A 27,618-nucleotide genomic window follows, 5' to 3' on the forward strand; every position below is an offset into this window, starting at 1 on the left:
CACAAGAGTACCTTTCTTTAAAAAGCAAATAGAAAACCTATTCCCAAGCCAATGATAAATGGATACATATACTGTGACTCAAATAGATAAGTTTAGACTTCATAAGAAAGAAATGGTTTGAAACACATAGGGAAACAAGGAATTTTATTAAATCATTAGTCTAACCACCTCATTTTTCAAATGAGACTAAGACCTAGAATTGTAACATGGTGAGTGCAGTGGTACCCAAATCTTGCTATGAAGACTGTCAGAACTTTGATAAAAACATCTCCAATTCCAGGGATGCTGGGGTGGCTCAGTGGTTGAGTGCCGGGATTGAGTCACACATCAGGCTCCCTGCGTGGAGCCTGCTTCTCCCTCTGCCTATGTCTCTGTCTCTCTGTGTGTGTTTCTTATGAATAGATAAATAAAACCTTGAAAAAAAAAACTCCAATTCCATAAAAATAGTTACTATTCCAACCACTCTTTCTTGGGAAGAACCATCTTTTATTCTGTGAATATGTCGTATTTATTTATTTATTCATTTATCTTTTTTTTATCTTATTTTTTTAATGTTCCTCTGCCCCCCCCCTCTTTTTTAGGTGGTTCTGTTTTTATTTTTATTTATTTTTTTAATTTTTTTATGATAGTCACACAGAGAGAGAGAGAGGCAGAGACACAGGCAGAGGGAGAAGCAGGCTCCATGCACCGGGAGCCGGACATGGGATTCGATCCCGGGTCTCCAGGATCGCGCCCTGGGCCAAAGGCAGGCGCTAAACTGCTGCGCCACCCAGGGATCCCTAGGTGGTTCTGTTTTTAAATTTAAATTCAATTTGCCAACATATAGTGCTGCCCCTTTTAATGAAAGGATGCTAACAGTAATTTTTTTAAATCTCATGTTTTCTTTTAAGTTTGTTTGGTTTTAATAATCTCTACACCCAATGTGGAACTCAAACCCACCACCCTGAGATCAAAAGTCAGCATTCTTCTCTGACCGAGCCAACTAGGCACTCCTCTTCATGTTTTCTTGATAGAAAAAGTTTGTACCCTCCATCCTCCAGTATTTTTCAGATCTACCTAGTTCCCCAAATCCAAGACTATGGAATCTCTAGTTAAGAACCAAGTCTGATAGGGTGCCTAGCTAGCTCAGTCAGTAGAACCTCTGACTCTTGATCTCAGGATCTTGACTTCAAGCCCCACTTTGGGCATACAGCTTACTTAAAAAAAAAAAAAAAAAAAAAAAAGACTTCACCCAGTAAAAAGTAGGAAAAAAAACCCCACAGAAACAGACAAGAAAAAAGGCCCCCCAACGAAAAAATTGTCTGTCCTTACTAAAAATGCAAATTAAAACAACATGCTATTTTTGTCAGGAGTGCGGTTAAATCGGCAATTATATACACTAAATATTTGAGGGTCAATTTAGCAATAGGTTGTTTCCTTCTTTTTTTTTTTTTTTTTTAAGATTTTATGTATTTATTCATGAGAGACACATAGAGAAAGAGGCAGAGACACAGGCAGAGGGAGGAGCAGGCTCCATGCAGGGAGCCTGATGTGGGACTTGATCCTGGGACCCCAGGTTCACACCCTGAGCCGAAGGCGGCGTTTAAACTGCTGAGCCCCGAGCTGCCCTAGGTTGTTTCCTGAATTAAACACTTTTATATCTTATATACTGCCCCCTGCACACACACACAAACTTTAGAATATATAAAATTTAATTATTCAAAAATATCCTTTAACTTTTCACTAATTCAAATACAACATTTATAATTAGTATGTCATTTTTAAATTTTATTTTTAAATTTTAACTAGGCGCCATGCCCAACATGGGGCTTTAACTCATGACCCTGATGATCAAGACTCACAGGGTCACATGACTGAGCCAGCCAGGCACCCCAATTAGTATATAATTTTGAGATAGTATTGGGTATGGGCACCTTTGTGACTGTTCTTTCTTTGGAAAACTGGTCCCAGCAATTTTCACCTCATTGGTATGGAGTATGATTCCCCACAGTCCATAATCACTGTCTCAATCTGTGGTTACAGCCATATTCCAACATGAATATGGTGAACTGGAAAAAGTATTGAGTTCAGAAGTAAGGCAACATATGTTCCCATCTTTATTACTAAATAATCATATTATTTTATATATGTTACAAAGTTTCTGGGCCTCATTTTTCTCATATTAAAAGAGGTTTCTAGCCTCCAATTATCTTACTAATGTTAGTATTTGCTGAGTATTTACTATGTGCCAGACACTATACTAAGTGTTTTACATATGTTAACTCTTTTTTTCACTTTAAAATCAAAGCAAACTGCTCTTTTTTTTTTTTTTTAAGATTTTATTTCTTTATTCACGAGAGACACACAGAGAGAGAGAGAGAGAGGCAGAGACACGGCAGAGGGAGAAGCAGGGAGCCCAACACGGGCGCGCAACTCAACCCTGGGACTCCAGGATCACGCCCTGGGGTGAAGACAGGTGCTAAACCTCTGAGCCACGCAGGGATTCCCCCTGTTTGTTAGTTTGTTTTTAAGATTTTTAAATTTTTATTTATTCATGAGAGACACACAGAAAGAGGCAGAGACATAGGCAGAGGGAGAAGCAGGCTCCCTGCAGGGAGCCCAGTATGGGACTTGATCCCAGATCCTGGGATCACGCCCTGAGCCAAAGGCAGATGCTCAACCGCGGAGCCATCTAGGCGTCCCCAAGCTGCTCATTTTTTAACAGACCTCTGCCCCTTTCCTTATGCTATTCTTATCCTTATAATATTAATATTCCTTGACTGTTCCTGTGAACAATCCTACCTATGAAAGTCCTACTCATAGTTAAAAGCTTAGCTTAAATATATCACTTCCTAGAATCAGAGAAGTTAAATGATTTGCCCAAGGCCTTCCACCTACCTCTTTGATGAATATAGTCTGAGTTCATGAAAAGAGCAATGACCTGGGACTTAGAAGACTTGAAATTGAATACTGTCTCTGCAATTTACTACTTGGTTTTAGACAAATCACTTACATGTTTTAGACATTGGTTGTTTCATTTGTATTCATTCATGTAATATACATTCAAGTATACTTTGAAAAATGATTCAAAGCTAATAATACAATTCAAAATTTTGAGTTATTTTGGACAGCAATGTTGTATGTTCTTCTGTACTTAGCTAAATTATTCCACTGGATTATATGGATAAGGTTATTAAGTATCCAGGGGTGCCTAGGTGGCTCAGTTAGTTAAGCATCTGCCTTTGGCTCAGGTCATGATCTTGGGGTCTTGGGATTGGGCTCCACGTTGGGCTCTCTGCTCAGCAGGGAGTCAGCTTCTCCCTCTCCCTCTGTGCTCTCTCTCTCTCTCTCTCTCTCAAATAAATAAAATCCTGAGTCTCCAGGATCAGGCCCTGGGCCGAAGGCAGCGCTAAACCGCTGAGCCACCGGGGCTGCCCAATAAAATCTTTTTAAAAAGATTATTAATTATCCATGTAATATTAAATTCAGAATGCAAAAACTTTCTTAAGTTATAAAAATAATTTACTTTTGCTATAGAAAATGGAAAATATAGAAAGCAGAATGAAAAAAACAACAATAATCCTACATGGCTTAACTTTCCCAATAAAATATGTCATGTTCACTGCTACAGATAAATAATTGCCAAATGACATCTTTTAAAAGAAAGAAGTTTGGGGAGCCTGGCTGGCTCAGGCAGAAAAACATGTGACTTCTGATCTTTGGGTTGTGAATTTGAGCCCCACATTGGATGTAGAGATTAAATAAATTTTTAAAAATTAAAAAATAAGATTAAATAAATAAGTTAGCTCATGTTATACTGTTGACTATGACTGTCAGCTCTGCAGTCCAACCACCTGGGTTTGAATCCTGTTCTCCATACATACATCAACTATGATTTTGGGCAAGTCACTTAACTTCACTTAGACTCAGTTTCCCCATACATAAAAGAGAAATGACAATAATACCCACTTCATCCAGTTGTGAGAGTTACATGAAATAAGCATGCAAAACTATTATAGGCTTCCCCCCCCCGCCGAATATAAGTAACATATTGATTGTGGAAATTATAAATAGTACAAATACCAGGCTGTGAATTTTGTGAGGGCAGGGTCCAACTCTATTTCATTAACTAGGTTATGCCTATTTCATAGCATAGTCCTTATATAGTAGGTGCTCAATATTTACTGAATGTTGTTAAATAAAGAATATACGGGGATCCCTGGGTGGCTCAGCGGTTTGGCGCCTGCCTTCGGCCCAGGGCGCAATCCTGGAGTCCCGGGATCGAGTCCCGCATCCGGCTCCCTGCATGGAGCCTGCTTCTCCCTCCTGTGTCTCTGCCTCTCTCTCTCTGTCTATCATGAATAAATAAATAAAATCTTAAAAAAAAAAGAATATAAATGTTATCCATAATCCCACCACTCAGATATAATCATTATTATAATCTGAAATTTATAGTTCCAATTTTTACCTATGCATATATCACTTCTTTGGAAAAAAATCACATCATATAGTTTTGTAAAAACCTTCTCTTTTTACTTAGTATATGTGATGGTTAATTTTACGAGTCAACATGACTGGTCCACAGGACCAGACATTTGGCCAAATATTATTCTGGATGTGTTTGTGAGGGTGTTTGAATGAGATTAACATTTGAATCAGTAGTAAGCAGTACTGAGTAAAGCAGATTGACTCCCCTATGTGGATGGACCTCATCCAATTAATTGAAGACCTGAATAGAACAGAACAAAAGACTGAGCAAGATAGAATTCCTCCTGTGTGACTGTCTGAGCCAGAACATCAGTCTTTTCCTGCCTTAGGACTCTACTTGAAAAATTGGCTCTTCCTGGATTTTGAGCCTGCTGGCTTTCAGATTAGAATTTATACCATGGGGTCTCCTGGGTCTGCAGCTTGCCAATTACAGATCTTGAGACTCCTCAGCCTCCAGATCTGCATGAGCCAGTTCTTTATTTTATGTATTATTTTGTATATACCTGGCATTGGTTATGCTTCTCTGGAGAACCCCAACTAATACAGTACATTATACCATAAACAATTTCTTAAGTCATTAAATAGTCTACAACATTATAATGTTTGCGATAGTATTCCATCAGTATCCACTGTTGTAAGAAATTTAGATTTTCATTTTTGTATTATAAATAATGCTGAAGTATATATACCTTCTGTAGATATTTATATACATCCCTGATTATAACCTTAGGGTAATTCCATAAGTAAAATTACTTGGTCAAAGAGTATAAAAAAAAATTTAAATGTTGGGGCACATGGGTGGCCTAGTCAGTTAAGCAACTGATTTTTGCCTTCAGCTCAGGTCATGATTTCAGGGTCATGGGATTAAGCCCCACAACAAACACAACAAGCCCCACGTTGAGCCCCATCTCGAGCCCCCGTCCCACTCCATGCTCAGAGAAGAGTCTGCTTGGGATTCTCACCCTCTCCCTTTGTCCCTCCCCACCACAATAAATAGATCATTTAAAAAAATGTAAAAGCTTTTAAAACATGTTGCCAAATAGCTCTCCAAAATGGTTGCAGCCACTTATGTATACCCACCAACAAGTCCACAAAGGTATTTGGTTTTCTGCACCTTCATTAACACTGGATGAATTTTTTTTTAATTTTTTTTTAATTTTTATTTATTTATGATAGTCACAGAGAGAGAGAGAGAGGCAGAGACACAGGCAGAGGGAGAAGCAGGCTCCATGCACCGGGAGCCCGACGTGGGATTCGATCCCGGGTCTCCAGGATCACGCCCTGGGCCAAAGGCAGGCGCTAAACCGCTGCGCCACCCAGGGATCCCTGGATGAATTTTTTTAATCTGCCAAATTTCATTTTTAAGATGGAGATATTTTAAATTTTTTCATTTTATTATTTATAATGAGATTCAACATTATGCTTATTGGTAATTAATTTATTTACGTCCTTTGTTGATTTTTCTGTTGGGGTGTTTTTCCTAGCTTAGTGATCCCTAGGAACTCTTACTATATTAAGGACACCAATTCTTTGTAGTATTCGTTGTTACATTTTTTAGTATCATAGTTTTAAAAGTAAAAGGATTACTTCATCTTGAATTTATCTTAATATATGTAAATTGAAAACTGTCATAGCCATTTAATAAATGCTAATTTAGTTTGATAACTAAGTGCCAGTCATTATACTTGATGATGAAGATAGATATAAAAGATGCAAAAAAAAAAAGACCAATGTTTAAAAATATATATATATTTTATACCAGCAAGTGCTGGTATAGAGGTAAGCACAAGGCATCATGGGAATACATAGGATGTTCACTTCTCTTAGTCTGAAAGAAGAGATCAAGAGATTCTCACATCTTCTATATCTCTCCTCAAATGTCACCTTATTGGGGAGGCCTTCTCTGACTACCCTACATAAAATACCAAGTACCTTATACCCCATCACTCTCTAAATTTCTTATTCTGTCTTAATCTGTTTTAGTCTTCCTCATAGCATATATCAACTGCTGACATGTTGTTTATTCATTTGTGTTTTCCTCCACATCACAACATCCTTCTCCCTGCCAAGAATGCCCCTCCCCTAAGAACACCAATTCCATGGTAGCCAGGTCTTTATTTTGTTCATTGCTGTATCCCTAGCACCAAGAATAGTGCTCAGTATATTGAAGGGGCTCAATTCAATCTGTATTAAACGAATAAGAGAAAGGAAGGCTCTTCTCTGTTAGTGTAAGAGGTTTTTCTCATCTCATCCAAGGCTTTCCTCCCCACACTTGTGCTCTGTATCCCTCTCTGCTTCCTCTCTATCTTACTCAAGCCCCTACTCGACTGATCTTCCTGGCTCAGTATTAGTGCTCCCTAATCCATTCTTACTAGACTGATATTTTTTTTATTTTAATTGTTTAAAACATTTTATTTTGTTGAGAGAGAGGGAGGGAACATGAGGGGCAGAAGGAGAAGCAGACTCCCCGTTGAGCAGGGAGCCTGATGTGAGTCTTGATCCCAGGACTCTGGGATTGTGACCTGAGCCAAAGGCAGATGTTTAACGGACTGAGCCACCCATGTGCCCCTGATCCTTAAAAAAAAAACAAAACAAAAACAAAGAGATTACATTTTTAAGTAATCTCTACACCCAATGTGGAGCTTGAATTTACAACGCCGCGATCAAGAGTCACATGCTCTACCAATGGAGCAAGTCAGGCACCCTGCTAGAGTGATCTTTTAAAAGTAGACAAGTGGACAGAGGTAAAGAAGGCATCTCAGACAGAACATTTTAAGCAAAAGAATGATAAAATGACTCCACTTCTATCGCCAAAAGCTATGAAACTCCTCACACAGCAGTCTGCATCCCAAACGTCATTTAAAACAATTTGGCAAAAAAAAAAAAAAAAATTAAATTAAATTTAAAAAAATTAAACAATTTGGCAAGCACCTGCTATATGCCAGGATATGAGGGGATTTGTATAAAATAATATATTGAGTATTTACACTATATGCCAGGTACTGTTCTGACCGCTTTCCATATATTAATCTACCTAATTCTCCCAACCACTCTTTGGTAGAAGTATTATTATTCCCTATTTGCAGATGAGAAACAGAAGCACAGTAAAGGCAAGCAAGTGGAGAATCAGGATTCAAACCTAAGCAGTCTAACTTAACAGTTTGTGCATTTTACCATATCATACCATTTTACCGTATTATAACCTCATTAAAGAAGAATGTCCAGGGTGATTTGGAGGACAACAGAGAGGTACTGCATTCAACAAAGTAGATCTGACAGGATTTGGTCACTGATGGATATGGGAGGAGGAAAAAAAAGAGAGAGATCTAGTGTGGATGATAGTACTAATCATCTAAAGAGAGAATACAAGAGTTAGAGGAGGAGGATATAGTCTTAAGGGTCTATAAATAACATGCCTTTTCCTGTCTGAGTTCAGAACCAATGGAATATAGATGCAAGAGTCAGGCTGAAGGACCCCAAAGTTGATTTTTGATTAAGTTGACAGTTACTGTGGTTTCAGATGTGATGAGCTGCCAGGACGCCTGGGTGGCTCAGTAGCTGAGCATCTGCCCTTCGGTTTAGGGTGTGATCCCAGAGTCCCATATCGGGCTTGCACAGGGAGCCTGCTTCTCCCTCTGCCTGTGTCTCTGTGTCTCTCATGAATATATAAATAAAATCTTAAAAAAAAAAAAAGACGTGATGTGCTGCCAACTGGGCTCACCGATGCTTCACCCCCTAATTAAACCTTTGCCCATCTGGTCCCAGGCACAGCTAGAGAGCAGAAAACAAACTCTTTCTGGTTGTTGGTTTCAGGCCAATTCAAAAGGAGGAATTCAGAAGGGATAGAGCAACACTCTTCCAGGTCTTTTTATCAGCTCCCAGCCAGAAGTCAGCCCAGAGTATTCCTCTAGCAGAAAAGTCCCCTTATGGGAACATTAAGAGCAAGGGGTTGGGGGGATAGGAGAAATAGGGAGAAGCTGGTAAAAGAATACAAACTTTCAGTTATAAGATGAATGAGATCTAAGTATCTAATATATGACATGGTGGCTATAGTTGATAACATTGTATTGTATAATTGAAATTTGCTGAAAGTAGAAAAATGTTCTTATCACCCCTAGACCATCATGTTATATACTTTAAATGTCTTACAGTTTTGGGCAGCCCCGGTGGCGCAGCGGTTTAGCGCCGCCTGTAGCCCAGGGCGTGATCCTGGAGACCCTGAGTCGAGTCCCACATCAGGTTCTCTGTATGATGCCGGCTTCTCCCTCTGCCTGTGTCTCTGCCTCTCTCTCTCTCTGTCTCTATGAATAAATAAATTAAAAAAAATAAATATCTTACAGTTTTGTCAATTTTTTCTCAGTAAAACTGAGTGGGGGGGGCAGAGAATAGAGAGTGTATCAATTATACAAAAAGAAAAAGAAATTTCTTAAAGGGAATAAGCCTTCCCCCATCAACATTTCTGAAAATGTGTATTATTGCTGAAAGAACTCTTTGTTTATAAAGGATTTACTTCACATGTTTTCTATATATTACAAATGATTTGAATTTCTCAGAAATACCTCTTATGAGTAAATAAAATTCTTTCTCTCCCCTCCCCATCTTGTCTGCCATAGATGAGAATATTCTAATGCTGCACCCACACTATTAGTTTGTCTGCCTCCGTTGTAACAGCGACACCTCAGGCTGTAGAAGAAGTGAGCTCAGTTGGGAGAGCAGGAGCTACCCTCATTGCGGCCACATCACTCCCTGTCAGATACTGCCCATCTCTAAAGTAAGGAAGCAAATATGTCACTTACTCTAAGTAAAAGAGAAAATGATAAGGAGAATGTCTTTACATCATTTACTCTAAGTAAGGCAGAAAGTGATGAGGACAAATTTGAAGATGCCTATGAAACTATCCCTGTGGCAACAACAATGAATCTAATGTCTTCCTTAGAAGAATGCACAACTGGATTGTATTTATTTCTAAATAATAGATTCAAAGAGGCCATAGATCTTATTCATCCATGGTCAAAAAAAAGTATATACCATGCTCTAATTTATAATATCCTTATGGTTGTTAAGGCCATCTTGACTTTTGACCCACTGGATATACAGATTGGAATGACTACCACAAAGGAAGCTTTGAAAACCTGCAATGGTTTCCGAAGAAAATCTAGGATGACAAGTTTTTCTCATCTAGTGAATAAACAGGGAATAAAGGCTATCAAAGAAGAGGAATTGCATGCAGAAGTCTGCTATGCTGAGTGCTTGATTCTGAAATCCACTGTAACGTTTATACAAGACGACAGTATGTTTGCTTTCCTTAAAAGTGCAATCAACATCGGGTTAAGTTATCAAATATACAAAGACTGTCAACAAGTATTAACACAGATACCTAACAACCAGAGCAAAACCTACAGACATCTGGTTGGAGGAGTAAAATTTGGACTTGGAGCATTCAATCTGATATTATCACTTGTGCCACCAAAGACCCTTAAACTACTCAATATTGTTGGATATTCTGGTGATAGAGACGTGGGCTTGACTTTGCTTTATGAGAGTGCATCTGAATCCCATATAAACAATATCTTAAGTGTTCTAACTCTACTCTTTTATTACAGTTATATCTTTGTAGCTTTTGGTGTTGAAAAGGGTCACAGTTCTGCTGTAGAGGACCTCTTCCTAATCTACCTCCAGAAATTTCCAAACTGTGTCATACTTAAATTTTTTCATGCACGTTTTAGTATGCTGAAAGGAAATTTTAAAAATGCACAGTTAGTATTAGAGCAATGCATTTTTATTCAAAATGAATGGAAGCAGTTTCATCACCTCTGTTATTGGGAACTCATGTGGTGCCATGTTTTTCTGCGGAATTGGAAGCAGGCTTACCACTATGCTGACCTACTGTCTCATAAGAGCAGGTGGTCCAAGACAATATATGTATACAGTAAAGCTATGCTACTCGCCTTGCTTCCTTCTGAGTCTGTCAAATCAGAGAGTGAGGACCTAAACTCTCTCTTCTTAAAAGTGGATAGCCTGAGAATCAAAATTTTAGGAACTTCTGTGCCAATAGAAAAGTTTGTTGCTGAGAAGGGCCAGCGCTATGGCACTACTACAGGCTGGTTTACTGCACAGCCCATCCTGGAATTCATTTATGCCTGGAGTGGTTTCCGAGTCATGAGTAAAAAACTAGACCTTATTTCAAGCTGGTTATCAATAATTAATAGAGGAGAAGACCTTTTACGAGAAAATCCAAATAAAGAGTATGGCACAGATGACATAAGTTTGTTAAATTTACTGAAAGGTCTATGCCTGAAACATTTAGGCAGATATTCGACAGCTGAGCATTACTTTAATCGTGTCATTCAAAAGGAGAAGTTGTTAAAATATGACCACTATTTGGTGCCATACACTTATTACGAACTAGGAATTCTTCACTACCTAAAAGGAGATTATGAGAGTGCAACAAAAAACCTAGACAACATAAAAAACTACAAAGACTATTCCATGGAAGCCCGATTACAGTTTAGGACTCACATAGCTCTTGAACAAATAGCTAAAGAAAAGCGATGGTCTTGACACAAACCAAACAAAGTGTGGTTTTGTTTATTATGAGTGAAGTATCTGCAATCAGCAAGGTAATTAGCAGTCAAAAAATTATTTCTTTGTTGAAGAAATCCAAGAAGAGGCAGCTGCTAAGAATCTGATCAGTAACAAGAAAGGAATTGGCCATTACTTTTCCCTCTTTCCCTCTCCTTACCTATAAAATGGAATGTCTTAGACTGGCAAATGGAGTGATGCACATTTTCTTGAAAAAGAAAAGGCAAATAATGTACAGTTGACCCTTGAACAACACAGAGATTATGGGTGCTGACCTATGTGCAGTCAAAAATCTGTGTATAACTTTTGACTCCCCAAAAACTTAACCACTAGTAGCCTACTGTTGACTAGAAGCATTATCAATAACAAAAACTGTCAATTAACATATATTTTGTGTGTTGCATGTATTACATACTGTTTTTATACTAAAGTAAGCTAGAGAAAAATTATTAAGAAAATAATAAGAGAAAATACGTTTATGGTACACAGTACCATATCAAAAAAAAGTCCATGTATAAGTGAACCCACATAATTCAAACCCATGTTGTTCAAGGGCCAACTGTACATTATAAAATCTACTCTCTCTTCTATGTTATGAATTTTTCAATTATGTTAGATAACATTTTCAAAAACTCAAAAAATATTTTTTTAACATCTCACTTGATTATATATATATACACTTGCAAATAAAATAGGAAAAGAAGCTACACCAGGAATCCCAGTGCCCTATAAATGTTTTTACTGTTAAAAGAAAGAAAAAAACCCTTAAGGTCTTCCTGACATTTCAAAACAATGATGTACCAAACAGCATGGACTCTGAATACTTTTCTCTTTTATAGTAAATTCTATTGGCTTTTTATACCAGAGAAGATATTTTTCCCCACGTCTACTTTACCTTTCACCAGTAGTCTATTTTACCTTTTTCACTAGGAAGCTCAAATAGGGGTCTATAATTTGTCACAGGGTAGAAAAGAAAAGGCCCCCCTTACACACACACACACACACACACACACACACACACAAGCAAACCCTTTGTAGAGAAGTGGAAGAAGCCAGGGAGGATATTCACTAGGCAAGAAAAAAGACTAAGCCCATGGAGGCTTGAATTACTGCTGGCCCTCCCTTAGCGACCCTCCCTAGGGTGTTAAGAAGTGACAACATAATTAAACCCTTGCATCTATCCAGTTGCCATTGTTAGTGAGCTAATCTGAGAGTAAACGGCAGCTGTACGAATGGGATATTGCTTTACCTGCCTTGGGGGTAAAATCAGTACCTAGACCATTTAATTTCCAGACCATTAAATCTGGCTGGGTGTATCCTCCCTTGGAAAGTCACCCTTGGAAACAGACCTTGCTGGGAAAGTCTGGTTTGCTAAAACAGGTGAGTGAAACACGTTATGTTAATGTTTTGGGCATCCAAGCAATTGACTGGATCACAATGAGGAGCTAGGATTTCAGATTTAAAATGCTTTACTTTGAAAAGCACATTTCTCCTTAACTAAAAATAGACTGTCAGGTGAAGACCTGTGCTTAAGTTTTCTCCATTATTTAATCAGTAGGGTAAAGTGGTTAAGAGGGCAGGCTCTGGGCTGATGGCCTGGATTGGTACCCCTGCTCCCACATTAGCTAGCCATATGCTCTTGGGCCTCTGCGCCTCAGTGTCCCCTGGCTATAAAGCAGGGATAATAGATCCTACTTCATGTTTTTTTCTGGGTTAATTAAGATTGAGTTAATACACATGTATTATTACTACTAGTCTTCTTACTAATAGTAAGAAGAAGAAGAATACATTGTTACCCAGTGCAGAAGATTTAAATTATTTCCTCAGAAAAAGCAAAGGTGCCCTTGTTACTGCTTTCCCAATCTGAAGCTTGACCTGTTACTTTGCTTTTTCTATTTTAGTTGATCTTGGTCACTTATGAAATAAGTAACTGCCTAAATTGGGCAGCCCGGGTGGCTCAGTGGTTTAGTGCTGCCTTTGGCCCAGGGCGTGACCCTGGGGTCCTGGGAATCCAGTCCCATATCAGGCTCCCTGCATGGAGCCTGCTTCTCCCTCTGTCTGTGCCTCCCTCGCTTGCTCTCTCTGTCTCTCATGAATAAATAAATAATAAAATCTTAAAAAAAAAAAAAAAACACCATTTAAAAAAAAAAAAAGAAACTGCCTAAATTATGGTTTTGTGTTTTGTCCCAGCTTCTTCCAAGAGTAAATTTATTAATTGGTTAAATAAACACATGTTGAATGCCTACCATTTGCAGCACTGAACAGGGTATTTAGGATATAAAGTATGTTCTCTCTCCTGAGGACTTTATTAGGGAGACAAGTTAGAAGAGGATTTTGTTGGGGTGGCAACACTAAAAACAGTTGCTTAGACAGGTAGGAATTTGTCTCAAACACAAGAAATCTGAAGGTAGATAGCTCAGGTCTGGTATGGCTCTTATTTTTCTGCTTGGCATGCCAGTCTTCCCATGCTTTTCTCCTTACACAGTGGAAAGAGGCTACCTCATCTCTGGGCCTTATGTCCAAACCAGGCAAGCTGGAAGACGAATGGTTAAGAAGCAAAAAAGGCTTTCTCCTTCTGAGGAGGCTTTGCCTTTTTATTTCAGAACGGACCAGGAATTTCCATATATATCTCATTGGCCAGGAATCTTCATATGGCCACTTCTACCTGCAAGGGAAGCTGAAGATTGAGTTGGAGCTTTCCAGCCTCATTAGGAGGTCGTGAAAAAGGACTGTTAAGTGACCCAAACCCACAGTAACTGCCACAACACATATGTAAATTAGAAGACTACAAAATGGTATGAGAAGGGTACAGCTGAAAAGGGAACAAGGCAACAATGAGATCAAGGAATCACCTGGAGAAGACTCTGGGGCTCCAACAGGAAATCTTGAAATTGGCATTTCCTTGGTGAAATTGCTATTCATAGCCCTGCTTTCTCACCCTTAACTGCCCAAGGGTTGACTAGACACATCAGGGCTGATTCTTACCAGTCAGATTCACAAGAGATTAAGATATAATTTGCTTTGCTAATTTATTTTTTTATACTAGGGACTATTCCAGAGTTGCAAACTCAGTTTCCTGTGGGATCAGGCAGTTAATGTAAACAATATAAAGCAGATGAATGGAAAAACAATAAGGGTGGTAGAAACTAGCTGTGAAGAAGACAGAGGAAACCCATCTAAAAGCTTTCAAATTAAAAAATAATAATTTTAAAAGATTTTAAACTGTGCAGATATTAAACTATCTGCACGTCCCGATAGGATGCCTAATTTGTGATTGCTGGTCTATTCCTTCTTACTGACTAGAAAGTGCTCATGTTTTCTTCTCAAGAACCACCTCTCTTGATAAACACTGTACCTAGGGCAGCCCCGGTGGCGCAGCGGCTTAGCGCTGTCTGCAGCCGCGGGTGTGATCCTGGAGACCCTGGATTGAGTCCCACGTCACGTCACGCTCTCTGCATGGAGCCTGCTTCTCCCTCTGCCTCTCTCTCTCTCTCTCTCTCTGCATCTCTATGAATAAATAAATAAAATCTTAAAAAAAAAAAAAAAAAAAACAACACTGTACCTAGAAAACCAGCAGGGAGGAGTCATAAGGCAGCGGTGAGGGTGGAATCAGAATATGAAGCCGATAGTTTTAGGAATGTCTATTCCAGGCCAGCGTGAGACCTGATGAAGCATCTGTTCCCCACAATATGTATATATTTCTGGAAAGTCCCTACCTTGCAGATCCAGGGTCTCTCAGAAATACCTCCCAATCTTGTGCTTACTGACCTTTCTTCTATGCCTTCTGCTGCCAACCCTGGGGTACCGAAAGCCCCAGTAGGGTATAATAAGTTTCCGTTTACTAACATAAAATCCCATTCCAGTCCTGCTTCCACGAGAGTACAACCAGGTCACTTAGTTTCGAATTTTGGTCATCCCCACCTTCTCTAGTGATCCAGGCTATAGATGGTCTCTTTGTACAAACGAATCACAGATTGAACCATACCATTTTACTTAACATTTAGGGTTAATTTATAAAAGCTTGGAGGAGGGTGGCCCAGTGGCTCAGCGGTTTAGTGCTGCCTTTGGCCCAGGGCCTGATTCTGGGGACCCAGGATCGAGTCCCATGTTGGGCTCCCTGCATGGAGCCTGCTTCTCCCTCTGCCTGTGTCTCTGCCTGCCCACCCCCCATGTGTTTCTCATGAATAAATAAATAAAATATTAAAAAAAAAAAAGCTTGGAGGAGAGACCTCACTGTTGCCTTCCTGTGCCATAAACACAAAGTATTATTGAAGCATTTTTTATTCTGGGGAGAAATTTCTTACCTGATTTGGTAAACATAGTAACTATTTGGAGGCCTGAGATCCTGAGAAAAAGAGGAAGGGATTATGAATGAAGAACAGAGAAAAGCTTTGTTAAAGGATCAAAGTTCTCAACATGCCCTGCCCCAGTCCAATTAATCACTAAATCCTGTTGATTTTTCCTTTGAAATATTTGTTGATTCTACTCCTTTTTTCTCCTTTTTCATTTTCACTGCTATCAGCTTAGGCTAGGACTTTATTATTTCCTGTCTGGACCACTGCACTAATTTTTAGCTCAGCAGTCAATATCTTGTGTTGTTCCAAGGCAAGTCCAGGGAAAAATAAAAATAGTTAATCCCGCTTTTTTTTTCAAAACAAAATAAAATCTATGTAAAACATGTATATTCATACCACTTAGATTATGTCATTGACTAAGAGGAACTCAATGAAAAAAATAGCACCGATTTTTAGCCAGCCTAAAGATATTATCTGAGCATATTTTTTTTTTTTTTTTTTATCTGAGCATATTTGAAAAACAATTACAGAAGCAGTTTGCCAAACCTTCATGCCTTACATGTGTTTGGTGCTTTAGAGTTCACAAAGTCTACTCAAAACATTTTTTAATCCAGGGAAAACAATCCTATCTTCACTCTACTACTAGGGAAACCAATTTTCTCTGAGGTTGTAAAATGTCCCCTCTGGGTAGGCCTCGGAAGTGCTGGTCAAAGCAGATAACTAATCAACTTAGAGACACTGCCTCCCTAAATCCGATTTCCATTTGGAAGGTGATTCTGGAAATTTTTTTTTGTCCTGATACCACTGCTTTGTTTGGATAGAGAGGCTACATTTTAAATTTTTTTTTTAATTTTTATTTATTTATGATAGTCACAGAGAGAGAGAGAGAGAGAGAGAGAGAGGCAGAGACACAGGCAGAGGGAGAAGCAGGCTCCATGCACCGGGAGCCCGACGTGGGATTCGATCCCGGGTCTCCAGGATCGCGCCCTGGGCCAAAGGCAGGCGCCAAACCGCTGCGCCACCCAGGGATCCCGAGAGGCTACATTTTACATAAAGTTTCATGCTGTGTATATATACTCTGTACTTCCCCGTTTTTCTCCACCTCTATTGTCTAATTTATCTGCATCCTTTCTAATACACTGATTTATTTAAAGATTTTATGTATTTATTGACGAGAGATAGAGACTGAGGCAGAGACATAGGCAGAGAGAGAAGCAGGCTCCCTGCAGGGAGCCCGATGTGGGACTTGATCCTGGACCCCAGGATCACACCCTGAGTCGAAGGCAGATGCTCAACCGCTGAGCCACCCAGGCGTCCCTCTAATTCACTGATTTAATCACGTTATTCTATCACTCAAATTCTTTCCATTCTCTTTGTATAGTATAACTATAATGTAGAACTCATTTTGAGTTAATATTTGAAAGTTCTTAAAGTAGTGCCTGGCACATATTAGGTGATATGTAACTGCCTAAGAAATGAAAATTCAGTTGAATGAAAATTGAGCACCTACTATATGCCAGGCAATGTGGTAAAGGTGGGAGATACAGTAGTAAATACAACAGACGTGACCCCTACCCTTAGAGGTTCACAGTGACTGTGTATGGCTTAGTCATGAAAATTTATTGCTGACAGGATGCTAGGTCATCTAATCCCACATTTTCATTTATAAATGAGGAAACTGAAATCTAAGAGGCAAATGACATCCAAAGTCATAAAGCTGGTAGGAACACAGTCAGTGGTGTGCAGGAACCAGCTTAAACTGTCTCAAAATAGCCCATTGTTAAATACTGAGGAATTTTTTGAGACAGTTGTTTAAAACATTGGTACCTTGAAATCAGATACGGTGGGAATATTTACACCTTAGAAATCAGCAAATAGTACAAATCAAGCCCCTTTTTTCCCCAGGAGAACCAGTTTACCAGGACATTACAGATTTAACCAAATTGAAACCAAGGTTGCTAAAACTCCCTGTCTACTGCTTTTCACTCCCATCTACACCTCCTTTGGTAAGGTTCTGTGTCCTATAGACACAGAATTTTTTGCAGTTGGTTCATTACCTATAAATCAAGTTCAAGGGCTACCTCTTAAGGAAGCTTTTCTCTAAGAACCTCTTCCTCAACCCTTCCCATTTATTACCACCTCCAGGTAGAATGAGAGCTTACTCATTTACAAGTACAAGGAGACATCAGCTTCCCAAAGGCAAGACATTTTTAAAATGTTTTCGAATTTCTACTTAACAGAAAGTGTAGCATGTATAGCTACACAATATATGATTGATGAATAAATATAGAAATAAAGAATAGACACTTTTAGTGGGTTCTACTTGTTGAATAAATGAAAAAAACAGAACATTAAAAAAAATTGGGGCCAAAATGACCAGAGTTGTTTTTTTTTTTTCTGATCTTCCCTTGCATGAAATATACTCAGCAAATATCTATCCCACTCCCACTCATTTTCTACCTACTCTTCTGTTTTTTTTCCATGATAAGTACATTCTTTATCTACCTACTATTATAGTCAACAATGTGAATAAAATTGTGATAGTCTAGCCAGGCAGAGCAGGTTTATCTTTGCACCATGATAAAGAACAGTGCTAAAACTACTGACAACTTTTTTTTTAAAACTTCTAATTTTCTTCAGGGCAGTTAAGAAAAGGTTCTTTTAAGAAAAGTTTCTTGCTGGGGCACCTTGCTGGCTCAGTTGGTAGAGCATGCAATTCTTAAACAGGGTGGTGAGTTCAAACCCCATGTTGTGTGTAGAGATTATTTTTTTAAAGATTTTATTTATTAATGAGAGGAACAGAGACAGAGAGGCAGAGACACAGGCAGAGGGAGATGCAGGCTCCATGCAGGGAGCCTGATGCGGCACTCGATCACGGGTCTCCAGGATCAGGCCCTGGGCTGAAGGTGGCGCTAAACCAATGAGCCACCTGGGCTGCCCTAGAGATTACTTTAAAGTTTCTTTTTTTTTTTTTTTTTTTAATTTTTATTTATTTATGATAGTCACAGAGAGAGAGAGAGGCAGAGACACAGGCAGAGGGAGAAGCAGGCTCCATGCACCGGGAGCCCGACGTGGGATTCGATCCCAGGTCTCCAGGATCGCGCCCTGGGCCAAAGGCAGGCGCCAAACCATTGCGCCACCCAGGGATCCCTAGAGATTACTTTAAAAAACAAACTTGTCTTGCTAAAATTAAACAAAATGTACTCCAAAATCTAGAATAAGCAATTTTGCACTTGGCAGAGGAAAGAGTTAAGTGTGTATGTGTGAAGGTTTGAGGGGGAGGTAGACATTAGAAAGGAGATGGAGTGAGAGGGAAGGGGAAGGGAGGGAGGAAAGTGGAAAATGTAAGAGAAGGAACATCACTTGGTCTAAGGGAGGCCCCAGGGGGACCAAGGGTAAGGGGTGACAGGGGAAAGGAAATGGTACATCTGAACTTGTTGAGGGTGGACTACAGGAGAGGGTCTTTCTGTAACCCTGCATTAGGGAGTGGGCTTGGCTCAGCCTGTTGTCAGCCAGTGACTCACATCATCAGATGCTGGGAATGATTCTTCATGTAGGAGGGGGGAAGAGAAGGGGAAGAAATTGCCCTAGTCTTATCAATTTAAAAGGGTGTCATTTAAGTTTGAAACTAGCTTCCAAAGTCTTTGATTCTGCAGTACAGATAGAAGGCTTAAAATCCCAATGACTAGTTGTCACAATTGGTTGAAGCTCTTTTGGACTGAATTTTTATGAAGTCATATATTCAACTTCACAGTATAACAACTGGTATTTATTTATGTTTTTGATTTAAGTAATCTCTATGCCCAACATGGGGCTTGGGCTCACTACCTGATGATCAAGAGTTGCGTGCTTTTCCGAATGAGCCAGCCAGACACCCCCGATTGGTATTTATATTAGCTCTTTGTAGATTTACAGAGGACTCAACCGGCATAATCTGAGTCTACTAAAGCCACATTAATATAATCAGCCAATCACTCAACAAGTGAAGGCTGCCAAAGGATTATTTGAAATGATGGCAATAAGACACAATATACTGCAAGGATTTTGTGAACTCAAATCCCAAGTTGTAACGGAAAAGCTGGCTAATTTTCAATGTTTTCTACATTGTGGTTTGAGAGTCCTCTAATTCAGTTTTTGTAAATCTCCTCTGGCGTTCACATTGGCAGAAACTCAACATTTAACACCATGTACCACTTTCCGGATCACACTTTATCTGGACCATGCCAGGAGCCAACTGCATACCAGAACAGAAATCTGCGGCAGAAGCGAGTCTTTTGCACTTTTCCACGGGGAGGGGGCGGTTGGGTGAGGAGTTAGAGGAGAGGCCGGGTCTTTCCTAGTGAGTAGGGCACTAGTCAGTGGTCTGCTAGGTGGAATTCATGCCAATCCTGTGCTTTTTGTTTCTGGCTTCTGTACCTTCAGTAGGACTGTAGCAAGGGCACATCCCAAAGGAGCAGACGTATTAATTGCCTTACACCAACCAACCAACCAAAGATCTTGCCTCTATCGCTCTTCTCCAAAGCACTTTCATTTCCAGGAATACTGTCAACGAGAAACTGGAAGGAGACGTCTCCTCTTTAAAAACAAAAGGTTGAAAAAAAAAAAAAAAGGTTGAAATGTCCATCGTGAGAACGAAGAGGGATGGTTCTAGGGGAACAAGGAGCCTTATTATCACCATACAAAAACCTCAGGTGGGTGGCGCAGCGGTTTAGCGCCTGCCTTTGGCCCAGGGCGTGGTCCTGGAGTCCCGGGATCGGTCCCGCGTCGGGCTCCCTGCGTGGAGCCTGCTTCTCCCTCTGCCTGTGTGTGTGTCTCTCTCTCTGTCTCTCATGAATGAATGAATAAATCTTATAAAAAAAAAAAAAAAAAAAAACCACCTCAGGCGCTGCCGGTACCCCGCACCTGGCCTTTATTCCCCCACACTTGGCGCCTCTCAGACCTCTAGGTATGACCAAGGACTACAAAGCAGAGAATTCTGGGGGAAGGAAGTGACGTTGCGGCGCAAAGCACGCTGGGCTCGGGTGGGCGGGGCTCAGGTGGGCGGGGCCGGAGTGCCTCCTTCCTCTCCGCGTGGTTGCTGCGTGCTCGGCGCTGCTGGGAGTTCTACCTGGTATTTCTCTCGTTTGTGGGTTTAAACGATTAAGTAGCACCAGGTTTGAGCACCGTTCTAAGCGTCATGCAGCTGCAAGCGGGGCTACGGAATGTGCCTCGCTCTAGAGCCTTTGCTGCTGCCCCCGGGTTGGTGCAGCCTCCGGACTACTAGGAAATGGTCAAATCCAGCGGAGAAACAGCTAGAGAGCGCTAGTGGGTGGGTGTCAACGTTTTCTTTCTCAGTTGTGGCTGACGGTGATGGGTGAGCTCCTTTGATCGCAGGAGAGCAGAGTTAAATTGTTTGTTTGAGCCCCTGCCGACCGGAGTTCGAAGCCGGGGTGAAGGCGATCGCGCATGGCAGTGGGGGATGGGCCAGAACGAGGAAGCCAGATGAGTTACCCGAGGCTGGGCCCCGTGGCAACCCGGGGGTCTCCTTAGTTTTCAGACTGGGTTGTGAAATAGCTGATAAGCTATTTTCCTGTTAGGGACCGTGAGGCAAATCACAGATGCGCTCTATCTGTAGGATGGAGATTAGGGGCAAGGCATTGCTTGAGTGGAACATCTATGTTAACCCGAACTGGTGATGCTTTTAGATCAGCCATGAATGAATGGATGAAGAAAGGCCCCTTAGAATGGCAAGATTACACGTACAAAGAAGTCAGAGTGACAGCCAGTGAGAAGGAATATAAAGGATGGGTTTTAACCACAGACCCCGTTTCTGCCAAGTGAGTATGGGTCCTCCTCCCTGAAATCCTGATGACACCCCTCTGTGCGGCCCATATGTCATGTCCAATTTAAGGAAGTAGATAAATGAAAGGCTAGTTATTCACACCTAAGAACTGTATTGCCTTTGAATCCAAGTGTTGTTCTAACAATGGATTACCTTGGCAGACCAGCCAGGTTTGTAGAAGGGAAACACTTATTACTACATTTTTATTAGAAAATCTCAAACATCCATGAATGTAGAGAGAATAGTTTAACAGACACTAGCCTTACTTTCCCCTTCTAAATATCTTTAAGCCAGTTGCAGATGCATACTTTTGTTCACAAATACCTTTTTATCTTTTAGCAGATGAGGACTTTTTAACGACCACAACAACATAATACTAAGCAAAAGTAATAATAACTTTATTATTAACAGTCTGTTTTTAGGTTTGCCTGGTTGTCTCAAAATATCTCTTTAATTGGTTTATTAATGCGGTCTAAGTATCTTAAGCTAGGACTTTGCACTTTCTCTTTTTTTAGTTTTCCGTGTCATTTATTTGTTGAAGAAATGGAATCATTTGTCTTACAGAATTGAACACATTCTGGATTTAGCTTATTGTATTATCATGGTGTAGTTTAACATGGTCTCTTAGCCTCCATATTTCCTATAAACTGGTATTCATATCTAGAGGTTTGATTAGGATCAGATTTGTTTTTTGCATGACTACTTTAAAGGTGGTGATACACAGACACACGCTTTATTTTGGAATGATTTTAGATTTACAGAAAAGAGTGCAGAGAGGACCCATCTACCCAGCCTCCCCTAATTGTTGGCATCTTACCCAACCATGGTACATTCCTCAGAACTAAAATTACATTAACTAAACTGCAATCATTTGGCTTTTAACAGTTTTTCCACTAATTGTTTGCCTTTTTCTGTTCCAGGATCCAATGTAGGATCCCATATAACATTTAATTGTCTTGTGTCCTTAGTCTCCTCTGAACTGTGACAATTTCTCAGTTATTCCATGTTTTTCATGACATTGACACTTTTGAAGAGTTCTGGTGAGGTATTTCGTAGAACATCTCTCAACTTGGATTTGTGTGATCGTTTCTCATAAATAGCCTGGGATTATAGACTTTGGGAAGAGGACCACACAAGTGAAATTCACATCACATCATATATTTTGTTTAGTTAGGAGTTTTGCATTTGTATTGATGAGTGAGATTAGCTTGTAGTTTTTATATTTTTAATCATCTTCTCTGCTTTTGGTATCAAGATTATATTAGCCTTATTAAACGAGTTAAGGTACAGTCCTTTTAAAGTGTCTACAAGAATTTGGTCAGGTCAGAAATGTTTGAACCAAAAAAAACAAAACAAAACAAAACAAAAAACAAAAAAAAAAGAAATGTTTGAACCTTGGGGTGCCTGGCTGGCTTAGTCGGTAGAGCATGCAACTCTTGATTTTGGGATTGTGAGTTCAAGCTCCGATTGGGTGTGGAGATTAATTAAAAATAAAATCTTAGAAAAAATGTTTAAACTTTGAAAATTGTATATAATTTGTTGGTAAAATTGGGCCTTTTTCCCCCCCCTCCACGGGAAGTAGAAATTTATATTTTCTCAGAAGTAGAAATTTATATTTTCTAGGAAGTTTTCTGTTTTAGTTTTCGAGACTATTGGCATAAATTTGTTCCTGATACTTTAAACTGCCAATCTTTGCTGCCTTCTTTCTAACATTATTTGTATGTGTCTTTTTTTTCCTGTTCTAATTAATCTTGCCTGAGTTTTGTGAATTTTACATGTTTTAAGAACCAACATTTGGCTTTGATGATCATGTTATTAACTCTTTTGTTTTCTATTTCGTCAATTTTGTGCTTTGTTATTTTCTTTGGTCTGCTTTGAAGGCGAGTTCTTCAGGTTGTTTATTTATTTATTTATTTTTTTAATATTTTATTTATTTATGACAGATACAGAGAGAGAGAGAGGCAGAGACACAGGCAGAGGGAGAAGCAGGCTCCATGCACCGGGAGCCCGATGTGGGATTCGATCCCGGGTCTCCAGGATCACGCCCTGGGGCAAAGGCAGGCGCCAAACCGCTGCGCCACCCAGGGATCCCTCTTCAGGTTGTTTAACTCTAAAATTAAGTCTGTACCCTTTCTTTCTTTCTGATACACATTTAAGCCATTTATAATTCTTCAGTGCTTTAACTGCATCCCCCAATGATTGGTTTTAGGCTAGACAAAAAAGTCTAGATATGTAGGATTCTCAGTGAATACTTCTTTTTTTTTTTAAGATTTATTTATTCATGAGAGACACAGGGAGAGAGAGGAGAGAGAGAAAGTCAGAGACACAGGCAGAGGGAGAAGCAGGCTCCATGCAGGGAGCCTGATGTGGGACTCGATCCTAGGTCTCCAGGATCACGCCCTGGTTTGAAGGCGGCTCTAAACCACTGAGCCACCCAGGCTGCCCAGTGAATACTTATTGAATGAGTGAGTATTTATAAACGTTTGGTAGTGAGGGGATTAATTTTAAACAGGGAAGTTCTTATTTCCTATTTGTAATTGCCTATTGGGGCTGGTGATGCCTCTCATTCCATTGCTTCTTCCACAGTTTTATGGGCCTTTGGGTTTTTCTTTTGCAAATCTGCTCTGAACTTAACTTTCCCTCCGAAGTATTGTCCTGGTGAACTTCCTAGAAGATGGCAGCATGTCTGTGACTGGAATTATGGGCCATGCTGTGCAGACTGTTGAAACTGTGAACGAAGGGGACCATGGAGTGAGAGAGAAGCTGAAACATTTGTTCATGTCTGGAGACTGCAAGGCCTACAGCCCTGAGGATCTGGAGAAGAGAAAGAACAGCCTAAAGAAATGGCTCGAGAAGAACCACATCCCCATCACTGAGCAGGGAGATTCACGAAGGACTTTGTGTGTGGCTGGGGTTCTGACAATAGAACCACCCTATGGTCCAGAAAATTGCAGCAGTCCTAATGAGATTATTCTGTCCCGTGTTCAGGATCTTATTCAAGGACATCTTGCAGCTTCCCAATGAGAGGCCAAGACCTATGGATGCATTCGACTGAAATAACACTTCGTTTTTATTCCTTCATAAAATGTTTTGAATGTTAAATCCATGATATTACAAGATTTCAGAGGCACACAAGTGTGTTTGTGTGTTTGTGTTTGTGTTCTCCATTGTTTTGGTAAAATCAAAGATGTGGATTATGAGTGCTAATAAATAAGGGAACTATGGCAGGGATAGCATCACATGAAACAATAGCACAAGAACATTAGAATTGCAAGACTCTGCACAGGTGGCAGCACACCTCGGGTTTTGTTAGGCAAGAAATGTATTTGAAAGAAATGCAACACGTTTGATTCAATATAAGATGTCTTGTTAAGTCCCTTGCACTAACTGGATGTGTCCATTTTAAAATAATTATTTATTGTGTAAGGATGAAATAGCTTTTGAATCAGAATATAGCGGAATATGTGCTTTTTTGTTTGAAGCTTGAAAGTTTCAACTACTTGTAAAATCTTAACACATAAGCTATATAACTTTTAAAGCCTTTCAAAGTGAGCACTGGCTGATACCTCTAAAAAAAAAAAAAATGGTAAGCATCACGAGTATTTTGCGCTGAACTGAAACGTGGTTCCTGTGCTTGGTGGATTTGACCAAGGCTTTCGGCCCATGCTGCTTTCTGCCCGTACTGCATTCCCGGGTCAGGCTTTCCTGGAGGGAGAGATGCAGGAACATGCTTCACCAGAGCTGGCCCTACCCCGTGGAAGCCAGGCAGGGGCCAGGGCTCGATATGGAGGTTTCTGGCCTAGAAACCTAGGGCGGTATCTCAGATTGTCATTTGAGGGTGTTCTCAGGGGCAGGTCTAGAGTGACCTCGGGGTTTTCACATCAGATTAGAACCCCAGGCCTCTGATTCCCGAGGACACGGGTCAGCAGACTTTGAGACGTTGGGGCGAATGCAGCCTGCTGCCTCCATTTGGTAGGCTTTACTGGCACACAGCGTACCCACCAGTTTACGTATCTTCCGTGCCTGTTTTTGAGTCATGATGGCAGATTTGAATATTGTGACAAACTATATGGCTTGTATTTACAGAAAAATAGAGCCCTTTACAGAAAGTCTGCCCTAGGAAATCCTTGAAGCAGCCTGATATGCCAGAGCTTGGAGCAGACTTCCAAGGCAGTTTGGAACTGGATAGGCCATGTGCGCTGCTACAGGGCAGCCTCACTCACTGCTCCCTGGTCTGTCCTCAGGGATCATCTGTGCACACAGCCCTTTCAGTTCCCACGTACGCCCCTTATTCAAAAGAAAAGAGAAGCGGTACCTTTTGGAAGAAAGACTTCAAGATATTCAGGTTTTAGGGACGCCTGGGTGGCTCAGTGGTTGAGCGTCTGCCTTCCACTCAGGTTGTGATCCTGGAGTCCTGGGATCAAGTCCCACATCAGGCTCTGCATGAGCCTGTTTCTCCTCCGTCTTCCGATGTCTCTCATGAATAAATAGAATCTTAAAAAAATACATTCAGGTTTTAGGGGGTCTTTGAATGCAGCTCAGTAACAGCTATTTCTCTGCCTAGTTGTCTAATGACAGGATGTAGCCTCACACTCCTCACACTTGAGCAAGCACCAGAATCAGCCAGAGAGCTTGTTAAAACATTGCAGGACCCTACCCCCAGCAGACTCTGGCTCAGTAGGTCCAAGTTGGGGCCCAGGCATTTGAATTTCTAACAAACTCCCAGATAATGGTAATGCTACCTGTCTCGGGCCATGATTGCAAAAGTAATTCAGGAACTTTGGGGGAAACAAAGTCCTTCCTTCACAATCTTTAAAGTTCCCATGATCCTAAAGGGATTTAGTACATAGCCTTTCTCCTTGTGACTAAGACCTCGTTCAAGTCTTGGAATGTCTTGGAAAAGCAAATAGGAGATGCAGAATAAGAAATTTAGTGTGGAAATGATTTTGGCAAAATACGGGGAGACCTTGAGATGAGAGAAGCCATGTAGGAAATTGCGCCTTGGTCCAAGGACAGGTGCACTGGTATTGGTAGATTTGTTTGCTGTCAGGCTAGTGAGCTGGGAGAGAGACTGTTTCTTGGCAACTGAGTCCTCCGATTGTTTAAACAATGCACCTGTGAACAAAACCTGAGTGCCCAAGAGGGTAAATGATCTGGCTCTGCCATGGAAACCTCATATTCTTATCATTTTGTCAAATCTATTTGTATTTCTAATATTTACTCCCATGCAATTACACACTAATTATGTAACTACAGCATACATGCACTGCTTTTAGCTTGTTTTAATGTAATTTCAGATTTATAGGAACTTTGCAAGAACAGAACAAACAAGTCTCATATATTCTTCTCTCAGCAGATGTTAACATTTTACCACATTTGTATTGTCTATGTGTGTGTGTTCATTTTATCCCCCTGAACTGTTTGAGAGTAAATCATGGACATGATGGAAAAATGACATTCTCTTAAATAACCACAGTACAGCCATCAAAATCAGAATAGTAACATTGATACAGTGCTGTGATTTAATACACACTTTATCCATATAATCTCAACGTCCTGTATTGCAAAAAACCAAAAAACCCCCACAAAATGAGTTTTAAAATTTGGACAATGTATCATGTTCAGTCATGTCCCTTCCTTTAATCTGGAATAGTTCCTCAGTCTTTCTTTGATTTAATGGGACATTGATATTTATTTTGTGGAATGACCCTCAATTTGAGTTTGTCTGATGTTTCCTTTTGTTGTAATTTGGTATGATGTTTTTGGGTAGGAATACCCTGGAAATGATAGTGTATTTTCAATAAATCATATTGGGAGGCACATAAAACTGGTTTGTCCCATTTCTGGTGATGTTAACTGATCATTTGGTGAAGGTGTTGTTTGTCAAGTTTCTCCACGGTGAAGTTACTATTTTTCTAAGTTCTTTTTTTTTTTTTTTAACTCCTTTCTACATCCAGTGTGGGGCTTGAACTCATGACCTTGAGATCAAGAGTCACATGCTCTTCTGACTGAGACATCAGGTGCCCCACTATTTTTTTTAATAAAGGTATCTTAACAACAAATTTTTATTTATTTTTATTTTTTTATTTAATAAATTAATTTTTATTGGTGTTCAATTTACCAACATACAGAATAACACCCAGTGCTCATCCCGTCAAGTGTCCCCCTCAGTGCCCGTCACCCATTCACCCCCCCCGCCCTCCTCCCCTTCCACCACCCCTAGTTCATTTCCCAGAGTTAGGAGTCTTTATATTGTCTCCCTTTCTGATAATTTCCTACACATTTCTTTTCCCTTCCCTTATATTCCCTTTCACTATTATTTATATTCCCCAAATGAATGAGAACATACACTGTCCTTCTCCGATTGACTTACTTCGCTCAGCATAATACCCTCCAGTTCCATCCACGTTGAAGCAAATGGTGGGTATTTGTCGTTTCTAATGGCTGAGTAAT

At 40.1% G+C, this 27,618-nt stretch overlaps 2 protein-coding genes across 8 annotated transcripts in view; both read left to right on the top strand.

Moving 5' to 3' along the window:
* LOC100685565 (tetratricopeptide repeat protein 39B-like) overlaps positions 1 to 27,618 on the top strand; it is a 53,292-nt gene that overhangs the window by 6,218 nt on the left and 19,456 nt on the right. For 3 of the 4 annotated variants that reach the window (XM_038561313.1, XM_038561312.1, XM_038561314.1), the window contains one exon: positions 9,081 to 11,239. In XM_038561313.1, coding sequence (XP_038417241.1) covers positions 9,253 to 11,028 — 1,776 coding nt within the window. In that variant the 5' untranslated portion in view covers positions 9,081 to 9,252 and the 3' untranslated portion in view covers positions 11,029 to 11,239. Of the gene's footprint in view, positions 1 to 9,080; positions 11,240 to 27,618 lie in introns of those variants that run through there. The other variant, XR_005372330.1, reaches the window with a different exon arrangement.
* Positions 11,587 to 26,992, top strand: GEMIN6 (gem nuclear organelle associated protein 6). Of its 4 annotated transcripts, XM_038561322.1 has the most exons (4): positions 11,587 to 12,429; positions 19,882 to 20,035; positions 21,029 to 21,160; positions 23,814 to 26,992. In XM_038561322.1, exons 2-4 carry the CDS (start codon positions 19,986 to 19,988, stop codon positions 24,187 to 24,189), a joined length of 558 nt encoding a protein of 185 aa, XP_038417250.1. In that variant the 5' UTR covers positions 11,587 to 12,429; positions 19,882 to 19,985; the 3' UTR covers positions 24,190 to 26,992. The 4 variants fall into 4 exon arrangements, with proteins under 4 accessions (XP_038417250.1, XP_038417252.1, XP_038417251.1 ...); XM_038561324.1 differs by lacking the exon at positions 19,882 to 20,035; XM_038561323.1 differs by lacking the exons at positions 11,587 to 12,429; positions 19,882 to 20,035 and adding an exon at positions 20,365 to 20,454.

The sequence above is a fragment of the Canis lupus genome, chromosome 17 (genome assembly GCF_011100685.1).
Source record: "Canis lupus familiaris isolate Mischka breed German Shepherd chromosome 17, alternate assembly UU_Cfam_GSD_1.0, whole genome shotgun sequence".
Taxonomy (NCBI): Eukaryota; Metazoa; Chordata; class Mammalia; order Carnivora; family Canidae; genus Canis; species Canis lupus.